General features: G+C 49.5%; 1 protein-coding gene across 7 annotated transcripts in view; it reads left to right on the top strand.

The window, feature by feature from the left end:
* Nucleotides 1-127: 127 nt before the first annotated feature.
* sorbs1 (sorbin and SH3 domain containing 1) overlaps nt 128-18,061 on the top strand; it is a 30,170-nt gene continuing 12,236 nt past the window's right edge. For 2 of the 7 annotated variants that reach the window (XM_029520283.1, XM_029520276.1), the window contains exons 1-14: nt 128-597; nt 8,008-8,050; nt 8,396-8,473; nt 8,573-8,689; nt 9,883-9,989; nt 10,081-10,171; nt 10,295-10,324; nt 10,973-11,115; nt 11,269-11,329; nt 11,458-11,532; nt 13,095-13,130; nt 13,217-13,319; nt 13,902-14,016; nt 15,126-15,209. In XM_029520283.1, the coding sequence (XP_029376143.1) occupies nt 334-597; nt 8,008-8,050; nt 8,396-8,473; nt 8,573-8,689; nt 9,883-9,989; nt 10,081-10,171; nt 10,295-10,324; nt 10,973-11,115; nt 11,269-11,329; nt 11,458-11,532; nt 13,095-13,130; nt 13,217-13,319; nt 13,902-14,016; nt 15,126-15,209 (1,347 nt within the window). In that variant the 5' untranslated portion in view covers nt 128-333. Of the gene's footprint in view, nt 598-2,166; nt 2,193-6,469; nt 6,625-8,007; nt 8,051-8,395; nt 8,474-8,572; nt 8,690-9,882; nt 9,990-10,080; nt 10,172-10,294; nt 10,325-10,972; nt 11,116-11,268; nt 11,330-11,457; nt 11,533-13,094; nt 13,131-13,216; nt 13,320-13,901; nt 14,017-15,125; nt 15,210-18,061 lie in introns of those variants that run through there. The other 5 variants (XM_029520282.1, XM_029520281.1, XM_029520277.1 and 2 more) reach the window with 5 other exon arrangements.

The raw sequence follows: 18,061 nt of genomic DNA, 5'->3' as shown, positions 1-18,061 counted from the left end.
TTGAATTCATTAATGGATTTGTTTCTTCACAGTGAAATAAATAAAATAAAACAGCTGTTGAAGGAAAAACCTAAAGTGTAGATAAAGTGTGAATGATCATTTTTCTCTTTTTCACACTCTTCGGTTGAATACAGTCAAAAATAATTCACCCTGTTTGTGTCAGAAGAAGAGTTCTGGACTGAACTCCTGAAGTTAGAGCTGTTAGATTTGGTTAAAGGCGTATCAGTAAAGTCTGTGTGTGGTCCATGTGAACTCTTCACAGGTTAAAAATTACTGTTTCATTGTTGTACTGAAGAAAGCTGAAACCAGACTGAGATCTGAGCCAGTAGACCAATGAGAAGTATGAACATTTTCCCATACACTTCAACACTATCTGACTTTATGAGTGGGCCTGGGCTTCAGTTGTTTGTTCTGATGTGTCCTGCCTGTGTGAGGTTTCTTTTGTCAGGCTCTTATTGTGAAGGGCGCCCCGGTGCCGGTGTGCTGCGGTGGCCGGCGGATGAGCAGCTCAGACGGGACACTGCTGGTGGGGAGAGCCGACCGGAGCCCGGTGGAGTGTGTCTGCAGCAGAGACCCACACTGGACCGACACACACAGGTGAGTCCGGATCAGACCGGAAGAGCCCCGAATTCATGCCACCTTCCCTCTTTGTGTGTTGTGTTGTGTTGTGTTGGTTCCGTCACAGCTGACTTTGTGTGTTTCCATTTATGAAATGATGCAAAACCATGAAGCCCCCAGTCCTGTCTGTCCCCCTCAGCCTGGTGTTGTGTTGTGTTGTGTTGGATTGTGTTGTTGTGCAGGTTGTGCAGCAGCAGATTGAGGCTCTGGCTTTGGGACAGTTACTGCAGCAGACACAGATCTGTGTAGTGGACAGTGCAGCACTCTGGGGCTGAGGCCCCCCCGGAGGAAAACAACTGCCCCACTGCCCCAGCTGGGGGCATTTGGAGGCTCATGGATCCTGTGGGGGGGGGGGCTGCTGTGTGGTGACAGGCGGGTTGTCTTTGTGAGTCTCTGACTCCTCCACACTGAGCTGAGGCGTCAGCTCTGGGAGCTTTAATGCAATTCACATTCTGCGGCATGGAGAGTTTCAGTCCAGCTGACCTGCAGGCTCAGATGGGGGGGGGGCAGTGAGTTAGTGAGGGCTTCTTGTTGTTGTGTTGTGTTCCAGCATGGTGTCTCCTGTGTTGTGTAACTGCACAGTGAGTTGTTGACAGAGTGGATGTCAAACTTCAGGCTCCAGTCTGACAAACTGGCTTCATAATGAGCAGCATGTGACCCCCCCCCCCTCTGAATGTAGAGGGTTGATGTGCACTCCTGTTCTCATGCTGTGTTACTTCGAAGGGCCGTCAGTAAATGTCCCCAAAGTTTAACAAAATAAGTGACAATATTGGAAATATGAAGAAAGATATGTAAAAAAAAAAGTCAACTGAGAGTTACAGGAAGTGTCCTTTCACATTAATGTCCCTTAGAAGCAGAAAAATGAATCATAAAAATCTGAGATGAGTTGCTGCACCTTCAGTGTGTCATGGTTGTCATTCACAATATCACTACGATGAGGTTTCTTTTTCTTCTGAGCGTAACACAACACTACACAGACGTGATAAAATATTAACCTCAACACAAATAATTCATCAAACTGCTCAGGACGAGCTGAACGAAGGAGTCGGACTGATTTTTGGTCAGAACCACCTGTGACGAGTTTCAGAACACGGTGGTCTTATCTGACAGTGTTTATCCAGAGAGAACAGCATGTCCGTGTGTGTGTGTGTGTGTGTGTGTGTGTGTGTGTGTGTGTGTGTGTGTGTGTGTGTGTGAGAGAGAGAGAGAGAGCATGAACATGTTCATTCTGAAATATTGTCATCATTACATGTACCTGAAGTGTGTGTCAGGAAAGGAAGCAGCACTGACACTGGTTTTTCAGGCTCACAGCAGTTTGATATTGACTCGGTGTTGGAGTGTGTGTGTTTACACAGTGTGTGTGTGTACGGACCACTGACCTCCGTCATATGTTCGATACCCAGCAGCCATTTCTTCTCTCAGGTCTCCACAGCAGCTCGGCCCCTATAACCTTTAACAAACACTGTTGTGTAATTAAAAGAAGTCAAACAGTCAAATATGAAGCAGGTAAATTCCCGCTCCAGCTTTCAGCAGCACATTTATCTCTCTGGTTCTTTGTACTTTCAGATTTGAAGGTATTTTGTTGCTTCAAAGAGGATTTTTACCGTAAATTTTCAGAACAGGAACATTTTTGAGTTTTGAGTTCAATACGTCTCAGCGGGATAAAAGAAATGTCAGAGCTCAGCTGAAGTTCAGGCAGAATAAATCAAGGTCAGCGTTTTGTACCTCAGTCTTTAAAACATGACAGAACAACAGACGCCTGCAGAGTGACGGTGGGATGTGTGTGTGTGTGTGTGTGTATCTGCCGAAGCCAGCGTGGGCCTTAATGTTTTATGAAGCGTGTTCAGAGTCGGCTTACGCAGATCCCCCCCAGATTTCAGGGGGGCAACCCTCGCACACATAAATCCCAAAACTGAATCTCCAACGTTATCCAAATGTGTCACGCTTCCAGATCACTGAGTTTGGTTTGGAAACCTGAACACAGTTTAATCAAATCCTCAGCTGAGTTTAAATCAAGATGGCGTGTTTGATCTTCAGAAGATATTTCTGTGGATTTAAGAGCCAAAAACCGCATCAGCAGGTCAATCTGCTTTTTTTTTTTTATACTTTATTTTGCCGAAGCTACTTTTACTTGTTTTGGAGTAATGTTTGACAAGGAGTTTCTGTACTTTTACTCAAGTGGTGAAGTTGTGTACTCTGTCCACCTCAGCCAATCAGAAGTGGGGTGGGGGTGGCGTTGGAGATGATGGAGAGTCAGTTTAAGAAGCCAGAGGAAGACAACAGACGAAGGACTTGGACTGGATGGAAGAGAGGGGCAGAGACGACAAGCCTCCTGGTTATTTATATATTTGTATTTAGAATAAGAATGAAATTGTTTACTGTTGCACCCCCCGGAAAAAAATTCAGGCTCAGGATTTTTTCTTGCTTAAAGCCCTGAGTCCTGACGGCTGAGTTTAAGGCTCCAGACTGAGAACAGAGACCTTTGATACTTTCACTGGACCTGATTTCGACTCCGGACCAGGTGGAGGTAAACTAATATGATTTGTGAAGCTGTCGTTGTTTCTGTTACCATTCTGATGAACAACTGTGATAAAGGGACGAAGAAAACAGGCAGCACAAGAATGAGAGTAAATAAACAGATAGAAGCCGCCGGACGTTAATGCAGCAGTGATTGTTCCGCAGGAAGAGCCTGGCACAGACCGATCCGGCCATTTAATGATGCTGTTGTGTGTTTGTTTGTGCGTCGGCCTTTTTCTGTAGTGTAGTGGTGGATTGACAACATGGACTCCAAAGCTTTGGTTTGGGCCGGATGTCTCATCCAGACGCCGGGTTTCTGTTTTCACTCCATGTTAATGTTACGACTGGTTGCCTAGCAACGCCATCCTCCCACCCCTGTGGCCTCCCTCCATCTGCTGTCATTGGTTGAAGTGCTGATGGCGAAGTGAAGTGTTACGCTTCAGCTTTTCAAGGTCCACGGCACAAAGAAGCCCCCGGATCATAGACGCATGTAAACAAGGCAGAGAAAAGACAATTTATGCTGCGCTGATGGATTTAAGATGAAAGCCCCTCCCACCTGCCTCCTCCGTGGTACATGTCAGCAGCTGATGGAAAATTTCAACCTGCACAGAGCCACATTAAGGCGTTTTTTGTTCTGTTTCCCAACCTTTTTTATTTTTTCTGATAGAATTGTCGTTTTTAAAAATGATCAGGAGTTCCGCTTATTAATGATGAAAAATCAGCTCCAAATATCTGATTGTCTTTATTCTGTCAACACAATAAACTCACAAACATACAGGACTGATCCACAGACTCTGATTGGCTGTGACATCACCCAGCAGAGCCAATAGGAGCGCCCGATGTAGAGACGTGACTCCAGACGTCACTATGAAAGATGGAGGATGAGAACGGAGTCGGAGAGTCAGACTGATCCAGATCTGATCGGTGTCAGATTGGATCAGCTGATTCTGCAGTGAAACAGGAAACAGTCTGAAGACTCTGAAGACCTCAGATGGTTTCTGAGAGCCAGCAGACGTCCAAACTCATCAAACCTTCATGATGAGGTGACACTGATGCAGGTTTATAACTCACTCGCCACAAAATTCAACCACCAGCAGCGATAATCTGTGCTGCCACCTCTGGAGTCCGGCTGCACGCTCACTTCACACGAGGATTCCTTCATAGCACTTAAAATTGCTGGATTATCACGTCGCTGTTTATATTTACGTTTAGCCGCCATATCCTATGACTCAATTATCAAGTGGTCCTGTCACACAGGCGCTCAGAGAGTTATATTAGGGAACACACTCAGAGCTTCCAATCCAAAAAACGCTTTCAGCACTCTCTCACAGGGTGATTGGAGTTGTCACTGCAGCTCACCTAATGTGCAGTTCGGCCTGTTATCTAATCCAGGAGGAATCTGCAGCCCACAGCTGAGCTCATTATCTGCTCATACTCCCAAATTAAAAGATGTTCGGTTTGTTTGTTCCTTCTTTAAATGTGCGTGGTGACATTCTGCAGCTGTGCAGTATTTGAAATCACAATAATCATTCATTTTTCTTCTCTTCTCTCCGTGATTTTTAACACATATTTTCTGTGTCTTCTCATAATAAGTTCTTCTTGTTTTGGTCTGGTTTCGGTCTGATGTTTGTCCTCTCTCCGAGCTCTGCGGCTGTTGGAGTGCAGCCTGGAGCTCTCACTGTGAAGATGTATCACCCTGACATTCTTATTACAGCGGCTCTAAAAGCCTAGCAGAGGCGTCAGAAGCAGCCCGGTCCCGGGGATCTGGTCCAGTAACTGTCTCCCACTGGCCTTTTGTTTTTCCTCCTCTAAAAGCAAAAGATGGAAGAGTGAGTAAAGGCTGTGTGTTGGAGTCGTCACTCATTAGCTGAGGCCTTCAGCAGATCCATCACATGATCAGCGTGGACGTCTGATCCGACGGCTCCGCTCAACTTACATACATTTCCTTTTATGCTGCAGTTGTTTGATGAACTTCAAATAGCTGGTTGAGGAATGTGTAGAATCTCAGGCTGCTGTCCAGTATGGAAGCTGTTTATGGAAGAGAGCGGAGGGGGCCTGGGGGGTCTCCTGAGGTAGGTGGGGGGGTGAGCTGCTGCCGTTTCAAGCCATGTTTGGAGCTGTTTGGGGATTTGGGTCTGCGGACGGACGGTGCTGGATAATTTCTCTGCTCTCTGCCGTTTGTTGACAAAGCAGAAGTGGTTACATAACTCTCTCTCCCCCCACACCACGGCCGAGCGAGGGGCAAGGGCTCTTTGTGCTAACAGAGCCCCCCCCCCCCCCCCCGGTTCATCATGGTGCCATCACTCCTTTAACGGACTGAATCTGCTGCAGTTTATTTTCCTCTCAGCCAAACAGAAGAAGTTTCTCATCAAACACTCTTTCAGTGTTTCTTTTTTTTTACTGTCTTTGACACTTTTTTCTGTCGCTAAAGAAGCAGGTCCCCTGGTCCCCTGGTCCCCTGGTCCTCTGGTCCCCTGGTCCCCTGGTCCCCTGGTCCTCTGGTCCCCTGGTCCCCTGGTCCCCTGGTCCCCTGGTCCCCTGGTCCTCTGGTCCTCTGGTCCTCTGGTCTCCTGGTCCCCTGGCCCTTGGTCCCCTGGTCCCCTGGTCCCCTGGTCCCCTGGTCCTCTGGTCCCCTGGTCCCCTGGTCTCCTGGTCCCCTGGTCCCCTGGTCCCCTGGTCCCCTGGTCCCCTGGTCCCCTGGTCCCCTGGTCCCCTGGTCCCCTGGTCCCCTGGTCCCCTGGTCCCCTGGTCCCCTGGTCCTCTGGTCCCCTGGTCCCCTGGTCCCCTGGTCCTCTGGTCCCCTGGTCCCCTGGTCCCCTGGTCCCCTGGTCCCCTGGTCCTCTGGTCCTCTGGTCCTCTGGTCTCCTGGTCCCCTGGCCCTTGGTCCCCTGGTCCCCTGGTCCCCTGGTCCCCTGGTCCCCTGGTCCCCTGGTCCTCTGGTCCCCTGGTCCCCTGGTCCCCTGGTCCCCTGGTCCCCTGGTCCTCTGGTCCCCTGGTCCCCTGGTCCTCTGGTCCCCTGGTCCCCTGGTCCCCTGGTCCCCTGGTCCCCTGGTCCTCTGGTCCTCTGGTCCCCTGGTCCCCTGGTCCCCTGGTCCCCTGGTCCCCTGGTCCCCTGGTCCTCTGGTCCTCTGGTCCCCTGGTCCTCTGGTCCCCTGGTCCCCTGGTCCCCTAAGCCTCCTGAGGTCTTGTGGCGGAGGATCCATCCAGTAGTCAGTTGTGGAGTAGGTGCTACATTCCCAGGCGTCATGTGTTGACAGGACCATCAGGACGCGCCTGCTGTCAAAAACAAACACACCCTTCACAGGGAGGGTCAAGGTCAAAGCTGGGACCGCCCCCCCCAGATCAGGTCCTCTGAGCTCAGGCAGCCGTCTGTCTCAGGAATCTCGGAGGGACGTGGACTCACATCGAGCGTTTCAGCCTCTCAGTCGCTGACTTGGAGTTTTGTCCTTCAACGTGTCTCCGTCCACCTGGCCTGGACGTCCACCTGTGGTCAGTGACAGCTGCTGCTCGTGCTGGGGGGGTTATTATATTAACTCGTGTTTTTATCAGTCTTATGGTGAGGAGACAGCAGGATGTCAATGACGAGGAGCTTCAGTGAAAACACACATTAACTGCTGAACCTGGAGCTCCCACTTTAACTCGTCCGTCCCTGTTGGTGAGACGGGGCGTCCACAGGTGTCCCAGACTGGACGGACTGATGGTGTTTTCAGGTGAAGTGCAGATCTTATTTTCCTGTTTGTGTTGGCCGGAGCCTTCGCTCCTAAAAAGGCCGGCTGATCTCCGCTCTGCTGTGTTTACACAGCCAGCTGCCATCTTCTCATTCTCTGTTAGAAGTGAGACACTCGTCTCTCTGCTGTCCGTCCACCATGTTGGGGTTCATCTGAGGACAGGCAGGAAGACGAGACCTCTGGGATTCGGGAACAGAAGAGTTGTGAATCTGAGTGGCAGCTCCGCTCTGAGCCTGGAAGGTGTCTCTCGGGGGCTGCTTGGAGCTGCTCCCATTTTCCTTCCATCCATTTCGTCCTATTTGTGGAGTTTTTCAGCTGGAACGTCGTTCCCTTGTGTTCTGCGGTGCGACTCATTTACTGCCGAGTTTAACACACACACGACGCAAGCTTCTTAAAAACTGTATTTATAATACAGTTTTATTTTTTTTTATAATACAGACAAAATATGATTTAACTGTGTTCATACATGAGCGCCTGCTTGAGAGCCTGAGTGTGTGTGTGTGTGTGTGTGTGTGTGTGTGCGTCTTGACTCAATCAGCCCTTTTCTTGGACTTTTAAATGGGGACGTCTCCTAAATTAGTGCTGCTGGCGGAGCACAATGGGAGGCCCAGGGAATGATGGGAAGTGTTTCACAGCTCCGTCTCTGGTGGCCTTGGTGTCAGCTCCGCCTGACTGATGCAGCTCAGATTAACATTTGTTTATTCTCTCTCACGCCCCCCCCCCACGCCGCCCCATCCTGCTCGTCCTTAAAGGGGAACGTTGTTAAAGTTCTGTCTTCCTCTCAAAAGTGAAAGTTGTGATGTTGAGCACAAAGTCAGCAGCATGTCAGCATGAAATGAGTTGACGTTTTTAAATTCATTTTGTTGCCCTGTATTAGACGGTGACCCCCCCCACTGATCCCCCCCCGATTACATGGATGACATTTTACTACAACAATAAGAGTGATATTGGATTTAACTTTTTACTCAGCTGATGTTGTTGTGTGTAAATCTGTCTTCCTCTCATTCTTCAGTTGGTGAAGTTTCATTATTTATTATTTTTTTTGCCTCACAACAAAATGGATGTGAGTCTTTTTGTCTGTTTTGTTGTATTTTGCTGTTTTTTAATGACATTGCAGTGATCAGTTTGTGTGTCTGCTCCACAGGCCTCTCCAGTAGAGGGCAGCATCAGACCGACTGCGTCTCCCGGTGAGTCATCATTACGTCCCCTCCTTCAGGTCCAAGCTGATTTTATTCAGATAAAATATATATAAATATATAAATGAACAAACACACTGAACCGGTAACATTCTTCATGTGCTGCTCTTTGGTTACTGTCTAATGTTACATGTTTATCTTTTTATATTTGATAGTTTCTTTTCTTTGATGGTTTATTTCTACAGAACATGATTGTAAACAAAAAGTCATTCAGTGTGTTTATACATAAAATGTAGAAGAAGCAAAGTGTTGCTGCTCATCTTTTCTCGCCATGAAGCAGAAATAACAAACATTTAAAATTAGATTTGAAATGTTAACAAACTGTGTGTGTGTCAGGTCCTCGAGCAGCCTGCTCCGTCAGGATTACTCCTCTGAGGGCCATGAAAGGTTCTCCTGACCTGATTCCTGCTGCAGGTGAGGTCACCGATGATTTTAAATTTCTGCAGCCTGGTTTTGATGTTAGACTTGATGAGGAGCTGTGAAAAATGAGACTCTTGTTTTGGACGTCCTCAGATCTGGACCCCAGCAGAGTCTGCAAAGGGAAAGGAGTCGTGACTCTGAGGGCGACTCTGATCCACATAGATGACGAAGGTTGCATCAGCGAGGGGCCCAACGCCGTCACGGCGCCAAGTAAGTCTGAGGGGGCACTACAGCTGTTTCCTGGACTCTGACTATTATTTACAGGAAAGGTTTATATTATGATATGGAGGAAAAGAAAAGACAGATATGCACAGGTAACTCTCAGGTGGAGCTGAAGCCCCTCCCCTTTTAACCTCTGATCCCCTGATACATGTTTTAGTTTTATTGTCTGGCCTGGAAGTTGAAGTTGATGTTAAATATTGAAGCATTGATTGTTAATCTTTCATTTTCAGCCACAGAATTCATATTTGCTTGTTTAATGTAGTGGTTGTTTGGTGGTTTGGTGGAACTGCTGGCGTTGGGCGTGATATCCCACTGTTGGAATATTAGCCTTTAATTATGGTGGACACAATATTTACAGATTTATAAACTCCCTCCTAAAGTTCCCTGGCAGGATGTGAGCTCACTGAGGCGACACTAAATCGTCTTTTTACACGAAGAACGATGTCCATCTGACTGTTGAATGAATGTTAATTTTTAACACGTTGTGTTTGTAAAGTAGAACAGGAAATATAGAACTAAAGTTTGAATAAAAAAAAAAAAAGGTTGAGCCGCTTCAGCTCCACCTGACGTTCACCTGCCAAACATCCGGCGTGAAAAACGTCTCATCATCACAGTTCGGAGCATTCAGGATTATACAACACGTCACGTTTGGAAGTCTGAGCTCAGTCATGCTCCGAGCCGTGATAAAGGACGATTGCTCATATTTTCACGAGCGCATCAAAGAGCTCTATTGTGGCCTCATGCCCACGCTGCACTTTGGAGCAGGAGGCCGCCACTGTGGGCCTGTTTGTTGCGTAGAGCACGTTGGAACCGGACTGGAGCCGGGCCAAGCCTTTTGGGGAGATGCTTTAATTGTTGTGCAGCCGGAGCATAAAGGCCAGCGGAACAAACGGCCTTTGCAGCTGTTTGAATGGACGCTCTGTTCTGACAACAAAGTTCAGAGGATTGTGGGAGAATCTTTTTTTTCTGCTCCTTTTCCTGGAGATATTAACATGAAAAGCACCAAAGACGGCATTCAGCCTGCGAGGACAGACATGGAGATTTATTTATCTGAGGAATGAGTTGTTATGATTTCCTGGTTTGCTGTGAGGTGTTCACTGAAATGCTGTACTTTTTAGTGTCGTCCTCATTGTTTTTTGTCCTCGCTGCTCTGAACTGAGAGAGTTCTGGACTCTTTTCAGGTGGCTGGACCAGCCAGATTAATGGAGACAGCTCGAAAGCCGGACTGGCCGAGGGAGGCGGCAGCATCACAGCTGATTTCCCTCCTGTAAACGTCACTCAGTACCAGGTATGCTCGCTGCCCTCCTCCCTTTAAAAGGCTCCCAGTGAAATTCTCCAGAACACCTGATGAGCTTTTCTGTGTTTTCTGTCACTTCCAGGCCAAAGGGAACCAGAGTCCGTCCTCCGGCTCCGTGTATCCACGCACGAGCTCGGTGAACCCCACCATCGTCCTGCTGCAGCACAACAGAGGTGAGCTCGGCCCCGTCCCGTCCTGCTGGACGTCTCTGTGTCCTGTCTGTGATCCATTAGCTTTGTCTTGTCTCTACTTCAGTCACATTTCACTGTCCTTGTCTTGTCTCTCTTTCACAACAGAGCAGCAAAAGCATCTTTCTCACTTGGAAGGTACGCACTGTGTATCTGTGGAATCTATATTTGTTTTTTGTATAATTATTGTTATTATTATCATCGTTAAGGGGCCCCGGGCCCCAGGGTGCTCCTATGTTACATGTTCCCTCCAGCTTCCTGTCACAGTCCACAGACTTGAACATTTGATCAACAGCTGTGAGTGTGAATGGCTGTTTGTCTGGTGGCCTGAACCCGCCTTCGCCCCAGTGCCAGCTGGGATTGGCTCTACGCCGCTGAGACCATATAAGGATGAGCTGCTGATGGATGGATGGACGTTTTCAGTCGCTGTTTGAGGGCAGAGTCACCACACAGGACTTCACCAAACCTGTGTGTGACGACACATTCGGCCGTCAGGGTTCTTCCTGTTTTGACACACGCTTAATCAGTTTTTGAGGTTAATTTCATGTCCACTTGTTGGACTGGAGAGTCTGAAAGTAGAGTCTCCTCTTCTTCCTCTCCTGCACCTTCATCCTGTGACAGATCGATATATCTGCAGATACAAGCAGGAAGCCAAGAATAAGTCTGTTGAAATCAGAGTTGACCTCAGCTGATGGAGCCATCGCCTGTGAGCTACGGATAGACTCAGACATCAGGTGTTAAAGTCTGTGGTCCACGTCGTTGCTTCATTTGTCTCGTCCTTCGCAGACCCGACTCCGGAGAGGGACAAAAGCCCCGACCCCGGCAGAGACTCGGTGAGTCCGGCCCCTGATATGGACGGGAAGAGGCTGCGACTGTCTCTGCACTCTCCTGTCCTCAGTCCTCTCAACAAGCCCTCTGTGCCTGTCCGGGTGAGGTTCAGTGGCTGCTCTGCTCAGACACACACATCGCTGACAAACAAGCAGGGCGCTCGCCTGAATTTTTATTTCTCTTATAATCTGTGTGAGATAAATAAACCTGCCTCGCCTTGTTGTTAACGACAAATGTCCAAATCTTAATTCCAGAACACTGAAAAGTCCAAAGACTGGTATAAGACAATGTTCAAACAGATACACAGAATCCCTGGTAAGAGTTTGCCGTCGTTTCTCTTCGTTCTGTCTCTGAGATCATTGTTTCTGTGTTGGTGTCCAATGTTTGTGTTGATGTTGATGTTTGTGTTTGTGTGTCCTCTGTCTCTCCATCACTGCGCTCAGAGCCTATTGAGGAAAACCCTTACCGCCCCACCTACATTTTCCCCGAGAACTTTGACATTCAGATGAAATCAAAAGGTATCCGACGGCGGCGACTCCGTCCTGTTAGTCTTACTAATCTGGGCCCTTTTCGATCCTTTCAGTCTGTCGCTCTGCGCTCAACACAAAGAGGCGACGTCTTCCAGATGTCATGAATGTTTGACCTTTTGAGCTACATTGCAGGTTTCGTGCTGATCCTGTTTTTAATGATCCAAGTGGCACAGATCCATCTCACTGATCTGCACGAAGCCTCGCAGTGTCTCCGTCTCCACTAAACTGCCGTTAACTCCTCGGCCTTCCTGCGTTTCTGTTCTCCATCTAACACCTTTTCTCAGCTGCTGATTCCTGAGTGTGTTCAGCTTGTAGCTTGGTGTAGTGAAGGGTTGTCACCACTGGGCGCTGCTGCGGTCCTGTCCCATAATCCTCAGGGAGCTGGGCCTTCAGTAGCAGAGTCACCAGTTTGGGTTTAAGTTCTGGTCAGGCTGGATGACCCCCCCATCCTAAATCTGGTCCTTCTCCACGTTTGGAGAAAACTCCTGCTGTTTCTGGCCCTGGTCCTGGCCCTCTGGTCCTGGTCCTGGTCCTGGTCCTGGCCCTGGCCCTGGCCCTGGTCCTGGTCCTGGCCCTGGCCCTGGCCCTGGCCCTGGTTCTGGTCCTGGCCCTGGCCCTGGTCCTGGTCCTGGCCCTGGCCCTGGTCCTGGTCCTGGCCCTGGCCCTGGACCTGGTCCTGGCCCTGGCCCTGGACCTGGCCCTGGTCCTGGTCCTGACCCTGGTCCTGGCCCTGGCCCTGGTCCTGGTCCTGGCCCTGGCCCTGGCCCTGGTCCTGACCCTGACCCTGACCCTGACCCTGACCCTGGTCCTGGCTCTGGTCCTGGCTCTGGTCCTGGCCCTGACCCTGGTCCTGGTCCTGACCCTGGTCCTGGTCCTGGTCCTGGTCCTGGTCCTGGTCCTGACCCTGGTCCTGGACCTGGCCCTGACCCTGACCCTGGTCCTGGCCCTGGCCCTGGCCCTGGTCCTGGTCCTGGCCTTGGACCTGGTCCTGGTCCTGGCCCTGGTCCTGGTCCTGGTCCTGGTCCTGGCCCTGGCCCTGGCCCTGACCCTGGTCCTGGTCCTGACCCTGGTCCTGGTCCTGGTCCTGGCCCTGGTCCTGGTCCTGACCCTGACCCTGGTCCTGGTCCTGGTCCTGGTCCTGGCCCTGGTCCTGGCCCTGGTCCTGGTCCTGGTCCTGGCCCTGGTCCTGGCCCTGGTTTGATAAGGGGGGGTCTGATCCGGTTTGAATCAGCGGCCGCTCTTCCTCCTCCTCCTCAGTTGGACTGACGACCCTGCAGATGTAGAACTTGTGTAGATCTTGTGTGACGGTGGAGTTGTTGCTTTAAGGTTCATTATTTATGATGCTCGTGGACGCTCACGTTCCCTTTTAGCGCCGCTGTTCTTCCTGTAAGAGGTTTGATTTAATTTGGCCTAATGGAAGGTGTGAGGCAGGAAGACAAACAGTCTTTAGTGCCTTTATAATAAATAATTTACCTCCGTTCTATGTTCATTACTCTTCAGCTGAGCAGAGACGGTTTCAGTAACAATGGCCTTTTTTATGTTTCCTTCAGACGACGGTCCGTCCCCCTTCGGCTACCTGGACGACGGTGAGTTCTGTCTCCGTCACACATCAGATGTCTCAGTCTCTGTGTCGATGTGACCGAGCGTCACGTCTCCATATGTATTTTTTCAGTGAAAACCGTCCCACGCTCGAAAAGTGACGTGGAGGTGGATTCCAGAGGTCGGACGATGCCGGTGCCAACACGCTCCTCCTCCCTGAAACCCGCCGCCCAAAGGTCAGCGACCCGTCCTCGTGACAGCAAACGGCACAAACACACAGCTGTCAACATGTCGTAAATGTTTGTGTCTGTGACATGAAGCTGTGATTCATTTTCCATCACAGAGAGCATATTCTGTTTACTTTTTCATTTTCCTGAGTTCACTGATGTGTCCGTCACAAGACGAGTGATCAGTCCACATCCCTCCACACACACACACACACACACACACACACAGTGATGGAGGGATTGAGGAGATGAACTCAAATGTGTGTGAGCCAAAAAAAAAATACTGCTGCTGGATTTCCTCCAGAAATTCATTCATGAAAAGGTTTACTGTGTGTGTGTTTGTGCGTTTGTGTGGTTTTAGTGTTGGCATATTATGAAAACAAGTTTCTCTGTTTTTCGTCATTTCCTCATTTATCTGATCGAATCACTGATGTGGTTCAAATGTGAATTAGGTTTTGTAGAGGGGAGGGGGGACAGACGTCATGTTTACATAAAAAAAACATCTTAGCCTATACTGGTTGCCATGGAGACGACTTCATAAGGATTGGCTCTTTCCCATCACACATCGTCACCCCCCCCTTCCCTTCACAGGAATGAGTGGGAGCCCCCGGATAAGAAGGTCGACACCAGGAAGTACCGCGCCGAGCCCAAGAGCATCTTCGAGTATGAGCCGGGGAAATCATCGGTGCTGAAGCTGGAGAGAACGGTACGCTAACCGCCGCCTGCACACCCCTCCCCCTCTCTCTGTCTGTGCATGTTGATCAGCTGCACCCCCGCCCCCCCCTCACCGCCACACTCCCCCCACACCACCTCTGTATCTAAGCTCCTGGGCGGCAGCTTCACCACCAGCTCAGGAGCCGGCAGATCGCCACATTCCTGAGGGGTGTCCTGTTGCGGCGACAGATGATCCTGCCTGACAGCAGAGGGTGGGGGGGGGGTCAGTTACAAGGATATCCATTGTCTTCCTGTCTTCAGTTTAAGGTTATTGGGCTGAATCGGGATCCCACCCAGCGCACAAAAACCAGTATCCTGCGTGTTTCCCTGCAGATCTACCCAGAATCCTTCAGGGCAGCAGACACACAAACGATGACTGTAAAGACTTTCACGCTGCAGATTTGGCTCTTATGTAATTAGAAGACACACTATTGTGACTCAGCAGTTTGTTGGTTATGTAACGATGCTCAGTTCTGATAAAATAATGGACTGCTTCAGCGTCAGGCTCAGCTCTGATTGGTCAGCATCAGACTCGTTGTTTCCACTCAGCTCAAAGTGGTGTTGGTCACATGACAGCTCAGGTCGTCGTCGATACCTGTCTGTTCATCAGAATGAAATCAAACCTGTAAAAACATCATTTCCTGTTCCAGCCGTCGTCAAAGGGCAGCTTCATGTTTATTTTCTGTCCATACAGATTTCATATGAGCCCGTTAGCAGCCAAATCATCCCTTTTTGTCTTTTGTTTGACATTTTGGAGAACATGCTTCTTTTTTTTCCTGCTGAGAGGCAGATGAGCAGATCAACACCTCCCTCCTTAGATATGGAGCCGAAGCCGCAGAAGTCATGTAGGCAGTATAATTAAAATGAAATGATGCTGGTTCATGTTGTTGTTGTTGTTGTCGTTTCCGGTCTTAATGCTGAGTTCATCAATCTGCAGACAGTCTTACCTTCAAATTAGTATTTTCTCCAGAAACCAAACCTCCTTTTTCTTTGTACAGAAATGTGAAGCTGTGTGTTGGCTCATGAGTTCAGGTGTGTTCTCTGTGCTGAACTGTCTTCTCTTTGTCTCTCTCCTCCTCTTCCTTTGGCCACGCCCCTCAGACTCAGGACGTAAGTCCAGACGATGTAGATTTAGAGAATGAGCCTTGGTATAAATTCTTTTCAGAGATGGAGTTTGACAAAGCGGTAAGTGGTCGCTGTCTTCAAAGTGCATGTGATAACAACAACCTGTGTCTGTCTGTGAGGACCCCCCGACCATGTACATAAAAAACGTGTTTGTCTGCATGTGCAACCAGACGTTGAACTAAATTTACTACCATCAACGTGGCTTAAAGAAACACACTCCTGTTATGATGCTTCCTCATTTTCCTGGATTTTTATCTGCACAAAACATCATTCAGCGTCCTTCGTCGTCATGACCATCGTCATCACCATCCTCCTCCTCCTCAGGCACTTTAAAAAGATGTTATCTCCCTGCAGCGTCTGAAACAGTCGACTCAGATCTATTTTTAACATCTTCAAGGAGTTTATTTGTATCGGTGAGTCTGAGAATCACAGTCAGCTCCGGCAGCAGAGACACTTTCATCCTTCTGCCGTTTTAGATCATCAATATTTAATCGGGCTGATTATTGATTAGGACTTATTCCAGCACAGGACCTTTTCTTTACAACAGCACAACCACTCGGTAACTCAACACCGCAGAGTAACACTTTGTTGGGTTTATTTTCAAATGCTCCCTGCCAACTAGAATTCACATTACGAGCCAGAGGCCTTGACGTGGTGATTCATCCAGGAGTCACTCTTCACTTGGAGAGCCTGCAGTCCTGGCGAGGGCCGAGTGCCGGGCTCCGGGATAATCCCGGGCCCTTGAAATAATAATTGCTGCTCGTCTGCCATCTATCAGATTTACGGAAATATCCGAAGTGGTGCAGGCATGTTGAGGCGGTGTACGGTGTCATGACACATCCGTGCCTCGGGTCTTAGGTGGCACCAGACAACTGTGGCACTGGCTGCCCACAAACAGATGTTGCCTCTCCTTGCTCTCTGTCAGTCAGAGCCATCGCCGCGCCTCGGATCATGTGAAGTGGCCCCGCCAGCTACGACATGAAGTCATGTCCCGGCATCAGCCAGACGCAGGGGCAGCGTCTCCTGTCTCATGGCAGCCTGGATGTTTGCCAGATGAGCCGGGCTCGACGGCTGGCTCCTGTTTAATGTCAAAGTCACTTCTAAAGCTGCTCCTGGTATGTGCAGCATTTGACCTTAAGGCTCGGCCAGACACACTGGCTCATTGGGGCTTGATTGACGCATCAGTGCTCGGTCTGCAGCGACTCGGGACAGAGATGAGGAGCGAGGCCTTTCTGGCTCTGCTTCACTTTCCTCTCGTCCTTATTAATAACATCTGAAGAGCCAAGGAGAGCCACTTCTGCTAATGAAGGGGAATGATAACGATGGGAATCTGCCTCCATCTTTGAAGCTCCCATCACTAATTATCCAGCTGTCGACCGACGGAGCAGCTTCTGTGTTTGTAATCTGCATTTTTTCTTTCTCCCGTCCTGTCAAATCATCAGCCACCTAATAGCTGCTGAGTGAAGTGACCCCTGTGTATAATCACAGTGATGGTCCACCAGCCCTGAGTCTGCCCCCCCCCCACCCCAAAGTGACAGTGACGGTCAAACACGGCTCATTGATGCCAGAGCTGGAGCTGGAATTCCACACATAGCTGCAGTCAGGAGGAGCGTTTGGGCCCCCGACGCCCCCAGAACCGACAGAGTGACTCCATCTGTCGGGCGTATGCTGCCACACTGTCTCAGCGCTGAGTTACACCGGACCCCCCCTTGAGCACCTGACATATTCTAAAGGAGGCAACTCCGTAAGCCTGCCAGCTCATTGTGCTTTCATATTTAACCTCGGTTATACACTTAACCTTTACCTTTAAGCATTTAGCGGAGATGAGACGGTGGGGGGGCAGCTATAACCGGCCCCTCACACTGGGGGAGCTGTTTGTTTTCATGAACACATCAACACAAATAAGGTGCTGGAAAGAATGGGATTCGTGTTACCATGACCTACTCACTCACTTGCTATTTTGAATATGAAAGCTGCGGCGGGTTGTTGGCGGGGGCGGCGGGGGGGGCACCTGTTAGGAAACATGCAGATGAAATTCTGCAGAAACGTTGTCATCGGTGCAGCACTGACTAACCGCTCCTCCATCTGATAAGTCCAACCCATCTCAGCATCTGTCGGCCTGCTCGGGCGCTTTATTTCAGACGTTGGCTGAAGAAGTGCGTCGGACAGTTTGGTCCTTTTGTTTGAAGGAAAGTTCACACAAACTGACACTAATCAGGCATCTTGTAAATAACCAGATTAAGATTCCATTCCTTCACTCCAGATAAGCCGTCCACGCTTTTTCCTGTTGCCTTTCCACTCATGCTGTGTGTGTGTGTGTGTGTAAGCCCAATTACCCCCCCACACCCCCATCAGAGGGGTGTCACTATCTTCTTCCCTCATATGAGATTTGAGGGAGACACAAGGAAGAGCTGCAGGTGATTCAGTGACACTGACATGTTCTCCAAGTTGACATGGAACATTTTATAAATAGACTGATGTTCCGTTCTTATAAAGACAGGGCGTTTATTCTGAAAGGTTATTAATGATAGTTCTGCCCTGGCAACTAAGTGCAAAGGCATGTCGTGGCAAATGAGCTGTGGAGAATGTTCCTTGTCTGGTCATCGGTGTGGGAAGCGGCGGCGTGGTGGTGTTGCTGGGCGGTGGGGAGGTGTGTGGGGGGGGTATTAACAGCGGGGCAGGGCAGGGCAGGGCAGGGCTCGGCACGGATGACGATTGTGCAATCATATTTGCAAACAACACTTGCGCTCTTATTCATAGTGCCGCTGTCACGTCTGTTATTTTTACCTGCTGTGACGTACGAAAGCAGGAAAGCAACAGAAACAGCGGGCTAAAATTAGTTAGCCCAAAGCGGTGAAAACGCTTCCACAGTGAGGGGACCCCCCCCATGTGTTGAAGCGAATATCTGCTCC

This window comes from Echeneis naucrates, chromosome 15 (assembly GCF_900963305.1).
Source record: "Echeneis naucrates chromosome 15, fEcheNa1.1, whole genome shotgun sequence".
NCBI classification, from domain to species: domain Eukaryota; kingdom Metazoa; phylum Chordata; class Actinopteri; order Carangiformes; family Echeneidae; genus Echeneis; species Echeneis naucrates.
This window is presented reverse-complemented; position numbering and strand designations above follow the sequence as displayed.